At 40.5% G+C, this 13,077-nt stretch overlaps 1 protein-coding gene across 1 annotated transcript in view; it reads left to right on the plus strand.

Annotated features, from left to right (window-relative positions):
- Positions 1–12,150, plus strand: part of LOC135679432 (vegetative cell wall protein gp1-like) — a 54,447-nt gene extending 42,297 nt beyond the window's left edge. The window contains exon 2 of the mRNA XM_065193188.1: positions 11,652–12,150. Coding sequence (XP_065049260.1) covers positions 11,652–12,150 — 499 coding nt within the window. The remainder of the gene's footprint in view (positions 1–11,651) is intronic.
- Positions 12,151–13,077: the final 927 nt, after the last annotated feature.

The raw sequence follows: 13,077 nt of genomic DNA on the forward strand, positions 1-13,077 counted from the left end.
ATTAAAGCAGGAAAATCATGTTGTGCCGGAGGAACATGTCAGAAGATTGGACGTCGGGCCGGTGGATCGGTCGACGTATCGACAGAAGGCTTCGGGCCGTGGACTCGGGCATCGGGCCAATAAGAGCGAGTATTGTGCTAAGGATATCGGAGTTGCGGAGTCAACTGGCCGATTGGGCAATAGGCCGCAGGAGAGGACGATGCGCCGAAGAATCGGACGAAGCGTCGAGGGACCAATGACATACCAGACAACTTGGTTAATTGCTTAGGATTAATTGTCTCGATTGAAGTTTTGTTTTACATGTGCAGGATTAACTACGATGAAAATAAGATATGCAACAGGAGTTGCGCCAGAGTCAAGACAATGATCACGTTGGGAGTTCGAGAGTTCGACGGATGTTCGGACAGTCGTCGGAGGTTCTACGGGAACAAATCCGAGAAGTCCATGAGCTTGCCAATGAAGCTCGTCGAAACTCGCCAAGTGGATCGTCGCAAGTCCAGGAGTTTGCCGGAAGTCCGCAGGAGCATCACCGAGGGTTCATCGGATGATCGATGGAAGTTCGCCGGAAGCTCGCCGGAAGAAGCGATTGACGCACCGGAGCAAGTTGCAGCAAATATCTTAGGAAAAATCGTAGTTAGCATAATGATTAAGTTGGAAATGGGAGGTGATCTCATTAACTTAATCTTGGGACAATTGGGCCCCTGAAAAACCCAAATTGGGCCGAATGGATCAACCCATTCGGACCCTGATTTCTAGCGGGAGGTGCAACCGCCCAAGCCAGGAGGTAGCATCGCCTAGGCTAAGTCTCCGAGCGAGACTAGGCAATGCAATCGCCCCAGCCAGGAGGTGGCACTGCCTGGGCTCAGTCTCCGAGTGAGACTGGGCGGTGCAACCTCCCCTGACAGGATGTGGCACCGTCTAGGCTCGGTCTCCGAGCACTGGCCGAGCGGTGCAACCGCCTCAGTCAGGAGGTTGCACCGCTTGAGCTCAGTCTTCGAGCTCTAGCAGGAGGTGCAACCACCCCTGACAGGAGGTAGCATCGCCCATAGGCTCAGGCTTCGAGCTCTGTTAAGCGGTGCAACCGCTCCAGTCAGGAGGTGCAATCGCCTGATCCCGGAATTCCGGGAATTGACAGTTTTGAGCTCCAAATTTGAACTGGGTTGGGGCCTATAAATACCCCACCCATTCAGCACTGAAACAACAAGAACAAACACCGAAATCTTGATCTTGTTCTGTGATTTTTAGAGCTCAAAATTGTTGTAAAGGCCAAAAGTTCTTCTCCCTCTTTTCTTCTAAGTTCTGAGCTGTAAAGAGAGGAGAGAAAATTCTGTAAGGGTTGTCTCCTAAGCTCGTCAAAAGGAGTGAAACTGTAAAAGGGTGGTTGACCTTCGCCTATTGAAGGAAGGCCTCTAGTTGACGTCGGTAACCTCATCGGTGGAGGAAGCCAAAAAGTGGAGTAGGCCAAGATTGACCGAACCACTCTAAATCTCGGTTTGCATTTACTTTGAGCATATTATCTTTACTGCAAACCTCCTCTAAAGCTTACTGCCTTCTGCATATATACGATCGGGTTTCAAGCTTTGCACTTTCCGAATCAGCGTTTAGACGTAAATCTGTTTTTTCGTACGATCATCATATTTTAGTTTGCGTTTACGTTTTGATTTCTATCATAACTGCAAACTGCCTTTATATCCTTGTTTAAACTGCATCTCGCCTGATCAAGTGATTTACGAATCAGCATTGAGATGTAAATCAGTTTCTTCGTACGAACGTCATATTTCAGTTTGCGCTTATATTCTGGTTTTCATCATAACTGCAAACTGCCTTCATAGATTGACTTTAACATCATATTGCTTAATCTTAAGTTAAAGTAATCTTAGAATTGGCTTTCACACCGAAATTATTTTTATCGTTCGAACACAGTTTCGATTTGAATCGTCTAAAGTTTTCCGCTGCACTAATTCACCCCCCCCCCCTCTTAGTGCTCTTGATCCTAACAATTGGTATCAGAGCATGGTATTTCTCATTTCGGATTTACACCCGAGAGAAATGGCTCTTCATGGCTTTCAAGAGGGCTTTTCGGTCTTTCGTCCACCGTTGTTTAACGGATTGGACTACACTTATTGGAAAACTCGAATGAGAGTTTTCTTGATTTCTATGAATTTGGATTTATGGAATATCATTGAAAACGATTTTCAACTTCCCTCTAAACCGATGAACGAATGGTCGGATTTGGAGAAGAAGTATTTTTCTTTAAACGCAAAGGCTATGAATGCCTTATTTTGCGCTTTGGACAAAAATGAGTTCAATCGGATTTCTACGTGCGAACCGGCTTTTGACATTTGGCGAACACTTGAAATCATGCACGAGGGAACTAGTAGAGTCAAAGACTCAAAAGTTAACATTTTATTGCATGATTTTTAGCTTTTTCGAATGCAACCAAGCGAGACTATAGGCGACATGTACACCCGTTTCACGGATGTCGTCAATAGTTTGGAAAATGTTTTTCGGATTTTGAACTCGTAAACAAGATTTTGCATTCTCTTTCTAAGAAGTGGGATTCAAAAGTAACTGCAATACAAGAAGCTAAAAACCTAAACAACTTACCACCTGAAGAACTAATTGGTTCGTTGATGACATATGAAATGGTGCATAATGCACATGATGAACATGATGAACAAAACAACCTTCCAAAGAACAGGAAGGATTTGGAACTCCGGACAAATGAATACCACTTGAGCGTTGACTCAAGTGATGAGGACAATGATGAACTTGAACTTCGAACACTAAATCTTAATAAGTTTATTAAAAAAAAATATAAAATAGACAATGAACTTGAACGAAGGAAGATGCCAAAGAAAAGGAAGGCAACCAAGGATGAATCAAGAACTTCCAAAGGTGAAACGGCGAATTGGGCTTTGACGGGCCTCAACTACAAGGTAAGTAACTCAACTCTCTTGAATTATTTTGAAATTACTTGATGCTCTCATGATGTATTTTCTTTTTTAGTTTAGAATTAATGTTTAAAAAAAAAAATATGATCATGCTAGTAATTTCGAAAATGATAATATTACATATTTTATGATAAACAAACAAAATGATTTTAATTGAAAATATAAAATCATGGTTAAGAAGTAATAATGTGTATCATGGTGATGTCCATTGTTATTTCTCGATTTTGAGTATATTAAATCATATTTAATTTGAAGTTATGATATTTTTGAAATTATGTATGATGATTCTTGATAATTATGGATTATCGATTTTCATGATAATAACAGTGGCTTTAAAAACTGATGCATGTTTGACATAAATGAAATAGGCATGGTTATATGAAATAGTGTAAGTGTCATGACGATTGTATACTCAATGATGCATAATGATGTAATAAAAACACTAAATGTTTGGATACCATGATTTATGAATTTATGCATGAGATTTTAAAGTTATGCATGATGATTTTTGTGACTTATTGGTCTTGATGGTTTTATGATTAAATTCATTTTATGATCCTAAACGTTGATGCATGTTTTCATTTGACATAAATGAAAATGCATGTTTACATGAAATCGATCACTTAATATGAAACACTTAAAAAAAGGGGGAAAAATATATTATCAATGAAATCATGAATCTATTTATGTTATAAATTTTGTGAGCCATAAAAATGATTTTGATGATTTAAATTTGAAATAAGTTTTTATCAAAATCATGATCATGATTTGTCAAATTGAATGAATTGAAAATGAATGATGATTTTTCTCTTGAATGATTGTGACCTGTATTCCTTGTTTTCATGAAATGATTTTTATGCAATTCTTTGTATTCATGAAAGGTTTATCTCATCACCCAATTATTTTCTTCTTGATATTCCTTATGTGATGATATGAATACATGAAATATTAATTAATTTATTTTGATGCATACAAATGAAAAGTTATGATCATACATGGTAGGATATAATTTAACAAAATTGATACCATCATGATATGAAACATCTATGATTTGCAATGATGCATGCAATACTTGAGCTTTTTAATTATGATGTGATGTATTGCATATGATGTGAATCATGATTTAAAATGCTATGAGTTGTTGCTAAAAGGAAGTATTATAAATGTTGGTTTAATGTCATGAATGTTGGTATCATGATCAAAATGAAGTGATAAATACTTCAAAAATATTGATTTAATGTTCGGTATCATGAATACTTTATTATCATACATGAAAATAGTGATAAATATTTTGAAAATAAATGTTTGTATCATGTTAGATGGTTTGACATATTGTGCATGATAAGCTATAAAGATGATTGAAACAATGATTGAAATAATAGGAATGATGATTTGGAATCATATAATAATGAGTTTATATATGATGATAATGATGTATGCAATGATGAAATATTCATGAGAAAATAATTGTTTTGACATTCAAGACTTGAATTTTCATCAATATTTACCTTTGTCATAATTTAGAAATTAACGTAAAGGGTCTTCCCTTCTTTTTGACAATGACAAAGGGGGAGCAAAACATTCTTGAAAGCTAATTTGCTAGCTCATATAATTCAAAAAAAAAGGAGAAAGAAAATAATTACACTTCTCAAAAGAAAAGGAATTGCTATCTTGAACATCACCAAGAAATGCTATCTTACAAATCTCAAGATGCACAAATGCAAACATGCAAAATTTGTAATTTTGCACATCATTAAAATTTATGATGCTTTGGTGATTATGCATGTTCTAAAATGTTATAAGATTTACTAGCTTGCATGATGTAGAACTTGCTATATTGAACATCACCAAGGAATGATATCTTGTAGAAGCAAAAAGTTAACTTGCACATGTAGCAAAACTTATATTTCAAGAAGCAAGAGTTGCTTTCTTGAACATCTCAAAATTACTAGCTTGCGTGACTTAAAATTGTAAACTTGCCATCATACTACCATGATGATGAGCATGCCTTATCTTCATGATTGTATTTGAAAAACTATGGCAAAAATACGTCCTAATGATTGAACGTGTTAAAATTATTTTTTGAACTTTCTTGATTGAATGATCAAATCACTTGATTAACATAATGATTTTACACAATTACATGTTGGAAATTATGTGCTTGAATACAAAACTTCTATGATAGCAAGCATGCTTTACCTTCATAATTGTAATTGAATATCTAAAGTAAAACCTTGTCCGAATACAAGAAAGAGTCAAATTTCATTTTCGAATTCTCTTGATCCTAACGTATCAAGTTTACTCTCTTCCGAACTTAACAAGCATATGTCATATTAAGTTTAGTTCAAATCATTGATTTTTGACATATGTAATCAACTAGCAAATACATCTCTCATACACATATCATGTGAAATTTTTTTTTTGAGAAATGGATTTGATGAATATGGATGAAAGTGTTTTTACTTGCAAGGATTTGTTTCACATACATATCTTGATCCTTGGAAAAATGAAGCATGATTTAATCTCTCATCGATTCTAACTTCGCTCGAAGTAAACTCACAAATAGCATGTATCACAAATAGTCTTCCTCCTTCGTACACAAAGGTAATAACAGATAAAAAAGGAAGAAGTTTTCAAAGCTATCTCCATGTCATGTTTTCCTTGAGATGTTTGTATAATTGATATCCTATCACTCACTGTTGGAAAATGACATGAACCTAGTTATGAAAAGCACTTATGCTTAAAATTTGCTTATATCGTTCTCCGTTTTGTTGATGACAAAGGGGGAGAAATATATGAATTGATGCTATGAACACTGATGCTATGCTTGCATCATCAAGAGATATATGAATTGATATTATTGCCATATTTGCAATGCTTGCATCATCAAGAGATATATGAATTGATATGATTGCCATATTTGCAATGCTTGCATCATCAAGAGATATATGAATTGATGCTATGACTGCCAAACTTGCATTATGCCATGTTTGCTTCATGCGTTAAGATATCAAGTACTTGTATCGTAATTTTACGCGTTAATATCTTACCATGTGATGAAATGCTACAATTGATAAACACTTGAAATGTTTGCGTTATGATATCAAAAGCTTACATCGCAATTTTACATGTTGATATTTGATAATAGCAAACTTGCATGATGATAAAACTTGATATTATGTTTTTCATGCAATGAGTTGAACCAATATCACAAACACTTGATTGTGGTACTTCTCCTTTTTGTTGATGACAAAGGGGGAGAAGTCTGTTGATGACATGACATGTTATGCATAAGTTTATGATAACATGTTGCTTGGACTTTTGAATCTAAGAGTTTCTATCAATATGGCATATTGATAGGGGGAGTTTGTTTAAACTCCGGGAGTTAAGGTTAACTTCGTCATTAAGTAGTTGTCATCATAAAAAAGGGGGAGATTGTTGAATCTCATATTTTGATGATGAAACCACTTGATGTATGTTTATGATTTAATCTGCGTTTTGAGTGGAACAGGATGCTTCGATCAGGATGAGACAATTAAAGCAGGAAAATCATGTTGTGCCGGAGGAACATGTTAGAAGATTGGACGTCGGGCCGGTGGATCGGTCGATGTATCGATAGAAGACTTCGGGCCGTGGACTCCGACATCGGGCCAATAAGAGCGGGTATTGTGCCAAGGATATCGGAGTTGCGGAGTCAACTGGCCGATTGGGCAATAGGCCGCAGGAGAGGACGATGCGCCGAAGAATCGGACGAAGCGTCGAGGGACCAATGACATGCCGGACAACTTGGTTAATTGCTTAGGATTAATTGTCTCGATCGAAGTTTTGTTTTCCATGTGCAGGATTAACTACGATGAAAATAAGATATGCAATAGGAGTTGCGTCGGAGTCAAGGCAATGATCACGTTGGGAGTTCGAGAGTTCGACGGAAGTTCGGACAGTCGTCGGAGGTTCTACAGGAACAAATCCGAGAAGTCCATGAGCTTGCCAAAGAAGCTCGTCGAAACTCATCAACTGGATCGTCGCAAGTCCAGGAGTTTGCCGGAAGTCCGCAGGAGCATCACCGAGGGTTCATCGGATGATCGACGGAAGTTCGCCGGAAGCTCGCTGGAAGAAGCGATTGACGCACAGGAGCAAGTTGCAGTAAATATCTTAGGAAAAATCGTAGTTAGCACAATGATTAAGTTGGAAATGGGAGGTGATCCCATTAACTTAATCTTGGGGCAATTGGGCCCCTGAAAAACCCAAATTGGGCCGAATGGATCAACCCATTCGGACCCTGATTTCTGGCGGGAGGTGCAACCGCCCAAGACAGGAGGTAGCACCGCCTAGCCTAAGTCTCTGAGCAAGACTGGGCGGTGCAACCGCCCCAGCCAGGAGGTGGCATCGCCTGGGCTCAGTCTCCGAGCGAGACTGGGCAGTGCAACCTCCCCTGACAGGAGGTGGCACCGCCTGGGCTCGGTCTCCGAGCACTGGCCGAGCGGTGCAACCGCCTCAGTCAGGAGGTTGCACCGCCTGAGCTCAGTCTTCGAGCTCTGGCAGGAGGTGCAACCGCCCCTGACAGAAGGTGGCACCGCCTAGAGGCTCAGTCTTCGAGCTCTGCCAGGCGGTGCAACCGCTCTAGTCCGGAGGTGCAACCGCCTGATCCCGAAATTTCAGAAATTGACAGTTTTGAGCTCCAAATTTGAACTGGGTTGGGGCCTACAAATACCCCACCCATTCAGCACTGAAACAGCAAGAACAAACACCGAAATCTTGATCTTGTTCTGTGATTTTTAGAGCTCAAAATTGTTGTAAAGGCCAAAAGTTCTTCTCCCTCTTTTCTTCCAAGTTCTGAGCTGTAAAGAGAGGAGAGAAAATTCTGTAAGGGTTGTCTCCTAAGCCCGTCAAAAGGAGTGAAACTATAAAAGGGTGGTTGGCCTTCGCCTATTGAAGGAAGGCCTCTAGTTGACGTCGGTAACCTCATCGGTGGAGGAAGCCAAAAGTGGAGTCGGTCAAGATTGACCGAACCACTCTAAATCTCGGTTTGCATTTACTTTGAGCATATTATCTTTATTGCAAACCTCCTCTAAAGCTTACTGCCTTCTGCGCATATACGATCGGGTTTCAAGCTTTGCACTTTCTGAATTTGCGTTTAGACGTAAATCTATTTTTTCGTACGATCATCATATTTCAGTTTGCGTTTACGTTTTGATTTCTATCATAACTGCAAACTGTTTATATCCTTGCTTAAACTGCATCTCGCCTAATCAAGTGATTTACGAATCAGCATTTAGACGTAAATTAGTTTCTTCGTACGAACGTCGTATTTCAGTTTGCGCTTATATTCTGGTTTTCATCATAACTGCAAACTGCCTTCATAGATTGACTTTAACATCATATTGCTTGATCTTAAGTTAAAGTAATCTTATAATCGACTTTCACACCGAAATCGTTTTTATCGTTCGAACGCAGTTTCGATTTGAATCGTCGAAAGTTTTTCGCTTCACTAATTCACCCCCCCCCCTCTTAGTGCTCTTGATCCTAACAGCCAACTCATTCCTAATACCAATAAGAGCCAATGAGAGATTATTAGGTAGAGATCTACTAATCTAAAAGGCTTAGGGTTGTTAGATGGAGATCTAGTACCTAGTAGGGCTGGATCTAGTAGGGTTAAGTTGATAGGGGGTCTCTATAAATAGGAGGGAATCAAAGGGCCATAAGCTAGGCCCTTTTGGTTGCCACATTCTATTCTCCTCTCCCCCTCTCCTCCTCAAGCTGCATCCCCTATTTGGGGCCATGTGTACAACAAGAAGGGCCACCCCTTCCTGATTATTTGATGCATGTAGTTATAAGGATTGTGCAACAATTTGAGAAGCGTCTTCGCAGCCCCTGCCATATGAATCATCTATAGAGAGGAGGATAGTTGACCTACTTCATCCTCTCCTATATATTTATAAGAATTCAAGGATATACAATCTCCCTAGGTAACACAATTTTCTTATACATACAATTTTTCGGTTTCACGGGTTTTTGCGCACCAATCTTTACATAACGACAAGAGACTAATTTTTCTATAGAAATCTAGGATTTTATTTTATATTCTTTCACTACGCATATGATATTGCCCTAGATTTCCCAACAAAAATCGTGTGGGTCTGATAGCACTATGCCTGGTATATGACTTTTGGGATATTAGATGGATGAGGGACTATATGTATATGGTAACTAATGATAAATAGGTCCAAAGGATTAGATTCCCCTGTATCATATGGGGATTGCGGCGTAGTGGCCTAGTACGACCATAGTTGATGAGTCGAGTGAATTATTATTTAAATTATGATGGAGATAATAATTCACTATGTCAAAAGGAGTTCTGATATGTATGACTCATGGCCAGCTCGATATTAGGCCTAGAGGGTCACATATATCTAGTAGGTATTGCAATGAGTAGAGGTTCAGATATGAGATATCCGCCAGAGCTCCTATCTTATTGGATATCCAATAAGCTCCTGAATTAATGGATCATATAGATTAGATCCAATAAGAGCCAATGAGAGATTATTGGATAGAGACCCACTAATCTAAGAGGCTTGGATAGTTGGATGGAGATCCATTAAGAGCCAATGAGAGATTCTTCACATAAAATTTGGGCCAAAACCGATGAAGTTTAGCTACTTAATCATCTAACAAATGTCTCGAAACCTAACTTTCTCTCTCCTCTTCTCTCTTTATTCTTTTTCTACATTGCCACCATTTCCACCATTTGCACACCTCTCTCTCGAGCATGTCTCTACTTCCCCTTTTTTTTCTTTCTTTTTCCTTTTTTTTAATAATAGATTTGGGCTCAATGCCTAGATCAATTAGTCCAAGCCCACCTATGGGTTGGACCCAATAATTCTCCCCCTCTAACTTATATGGTGGGCTATACTAAGTCTGTTTTTCACCTATATGCTTCAAGCTTCTCCTTAGGCAAAGATTTTGTCAACATGTCTGATCCATTGTTATTGGTATGCATATTTTCCAAGTGCAATTCTTTAATCTCAAGCACATCATGAATCTAGTGATATCTTACATCAATATGTTTGGATCTAGAATGGTATGTTGAATGCTTGGAGAGGTGAATGACACTCATACTATCACAGTAAATAGTATATCCTTCTTATTTTAAATCCAATTTCTATAGAAACTTTTTCATCTACAAAGCTTCCTTGCAAGCTTCAGTAATTGCTATGTATTCTACTTTTGTGATTGATAGAGCAATATAATTCTATAAATTAGACTTCCAAGCAACTACTCCCGCTACAAATGTCATCAAGAGTGGACTTCTTAGAATCAGTATCACCTGCTATGTTTGCATTTGTATACCCCTATAGCATAGGTTCACCACTACTAAACATAAACACAACCTGGAAGTACCTCTTAGATATCTTAATATTCATTTCACTACTACCCAATATTCCTTACCAGGATTAGAGAGAAATCGACTGACAACTCTAACAACATGAGTTATATCTAGCCTAGTACAAATCATAGTATATATCAAACTGCATACCGTAGATGAGTAAGGCACTCTAGATATTTTTTCTTTTTCTTTCACTTTTAGGATATTATTTCTGTTGAATCTCATATTTTGATATTGAAATCAATTGAAGTTATGATCTAATTACTGTTTAAGTGATGTAGGACTAACTTTGATCATGGAAAGGCAAATCGATTAAAGCAAGATAATCAAACGTTGGGCTAGAGAGCATCATGTCAGAAGATTGGTCGATGTGCCGACATAAGAACTTCATACCATAAGTTTGGGCATCGAGCTAGAAGGATCGGATATTGTGCCAAGAAAATCATATAGTGCAAGAGGTCAATATGCCGATCGAGCAATACATCGAAGGAGAGGATGATGCGTTGAAGGTTTGGAAAAAGCGTCGGATGAACCAAAGACATGTCGGACAATATAGTATTCTCATCTTGTAATCAATCATGTCTTGATCGAAATATATTATATCTAATTGAGTTAATTTTGGGTGTAACTTTACTAACTTAATTAGGGACCCATTGGGCCTGAGTTGTGACTGATTTGGCCCATTGGGAGGCCCATTCAGTGACCCATATTTGGGTCAAGTGGTGGAACTGCCTATTAGCTAGATGATAAGACCCTAGGGTTTTATCATGGAAGAAAGGGGAGAAAAGGGGATGATCACTTCGAGGGGATTGACCTCCTTGATCACTTCGAGGGGATCAGCTTCCTTGATTACTTTGAGAGGATCGACCTCCTAGGGTTTATCTACAAACTGGAATAATATTTCATTGTCGACGGAAAAGAAAGGGTTATATCACTATTTATAGAGTTGTACCTATAGTCCACCAAGACTTGGACTCTTAATAATAAATAAATATTAAATAAACCTCTATCCGACTCTAACTGAACTAAATAGACTCAATAAATATTATTTAAAAGCTCCCTCTTCCAGGAGGAATTACGGTCGATCTTCTCGAAGTGATCAAGGAGACCGATCCCCTCGAAGTGATAATCCTTTTTTCTCCCCTTTCTTCCATGATAAAACCCTAGGGTCTTATCATTTGGTATCAAAGTAGAGATCCTCAACCTTCTTGCTATTGTTATCTTCATCTTAAAAAAAAAAAGAAAAAAAAAAGAAGAGGGATAAGAAGAAGAAGCCGTAGCCACGCACCCCTGCTTCCCTTGCTTCTGACCAGCCCACCTGCCGTCGCTACTCTCCGGCCAGCGACCGACTCTGCCCCGCTTCCCGGCCAGAGTCCATCGCTGCCCGTCGCCTCCCACCCGAGCCACCACCGCTACCAGGAGACGACGCTGTTAGTGTCCCATCCCGCTGCAGCCCCGCTTCCCTTCTCCACCACCGTCGATGCTGCTCCCCGGCCACCAACCTCCCCCTCTCCAACACCGTCGTTGCTCCTCAGACAGGGCGACTCACCTCCCCACCGTTGCCCCTGCTTCCCGGCAGCCCGCACCCCTACTTCCCTTCTTCCCCACTGCCGCTGCTCCTCGGCCACCAACCTCCCCCTCTTTAGCACTGCCGCTACTTCTCGGACAAGGCTAGCAGCCCCCACCCCTTCTTCACTGGCACCCCTACTTCCCTTCTCCACCACCGTCGCCACTGGAGGGCAACCCACCGCCGCTGTTGCTCCCCGACCACCAACCTCCCCCTCTCCAGCATCGGTGCTGCTTCTCGGATAGGGCGACTCACCTCTCCACCGCTACCCCTGCTTCCCGATAGCCCGCACCCCTGCTTCAGCCGCACCACCACCACTGCTGCAGGGTAACCCATTCACCACTATCATCATTGCTTCCATCCAGTGACCAACCCCCCTCGTTCCATCGTAGCCGCCCTCCAGCAGCATATGCAGCAACTATAGCAAGTTCTTGCGTTGCCCTACCTCAACCCCAATAACACATGCACCGATTCCTCTTCTCAACCCCAGCCGCTTCAATGCTGCCTTTCCCTTCCTCTGCATCCTCTACCGCAGCCACTGGTTGCCATCACCACAGCCTCAACCTTGGTTGCTCAGCGATCACTCTCTTCAATCGCAGCTGTAGTCGCTTGATCATCCCTCCTCACGACGATCAAAATAAGGCAACCATGACTGCTACAGCCACCATCATTTCCTTAACCACACGCGATCCCTCGGCGTCACCAGCGCCTCCTTCCGTAGAGTGACAAAGACAAAGCAATGCTGCCTTTTATCCGCGCCGTCATAGCCACCACAATGGTAAGCCCTTGGCAGCACTACCCCCAGCCGTGCCACCATCGCTACATTCCAGCCCTCAGCAGCAGCGATCCCTCCATGATGTGACCCCAATAAGCATCGCTGCCTCCCATGCAGCGACCGCAGCTACATCCCCGCATCCTCGCAGCAACCCTTTATTCCCATAGTGCTGCCATTGACTACATCACAACAACAGCACCGAATAGGGCAGTGATTGATGCCCTAGTCCCAACACTAGAAATAGGAGTTGAAATTATAGATTTGTAGTCTTACGCAATGGCCACTAATAACTTAGTGAAAGCACAAATGGAAGCATTAGAAATCAGAATTGAGAACTGGTTGCAAGAAATACTTAATGATTTCAAAAAGAGACTATTGGAGAGCCTCAACAAATTTC

Source organism: Musa acuminata, chromosome BXJ1-1, assembly GCF_036884655.1.
Source record: "Musa acuminata AAA Group cultivar baxijiao chromosome BXJ1-1, Cavendish_Baxijiao_AAA, whole genome shotgun sequence".
Lineage (NCBI taxonomy): Eukaryota > Viridiplantae > Streptophyta > Magnoliopsida > Zingiberales > Musaceae > Musa > Musa acuminata.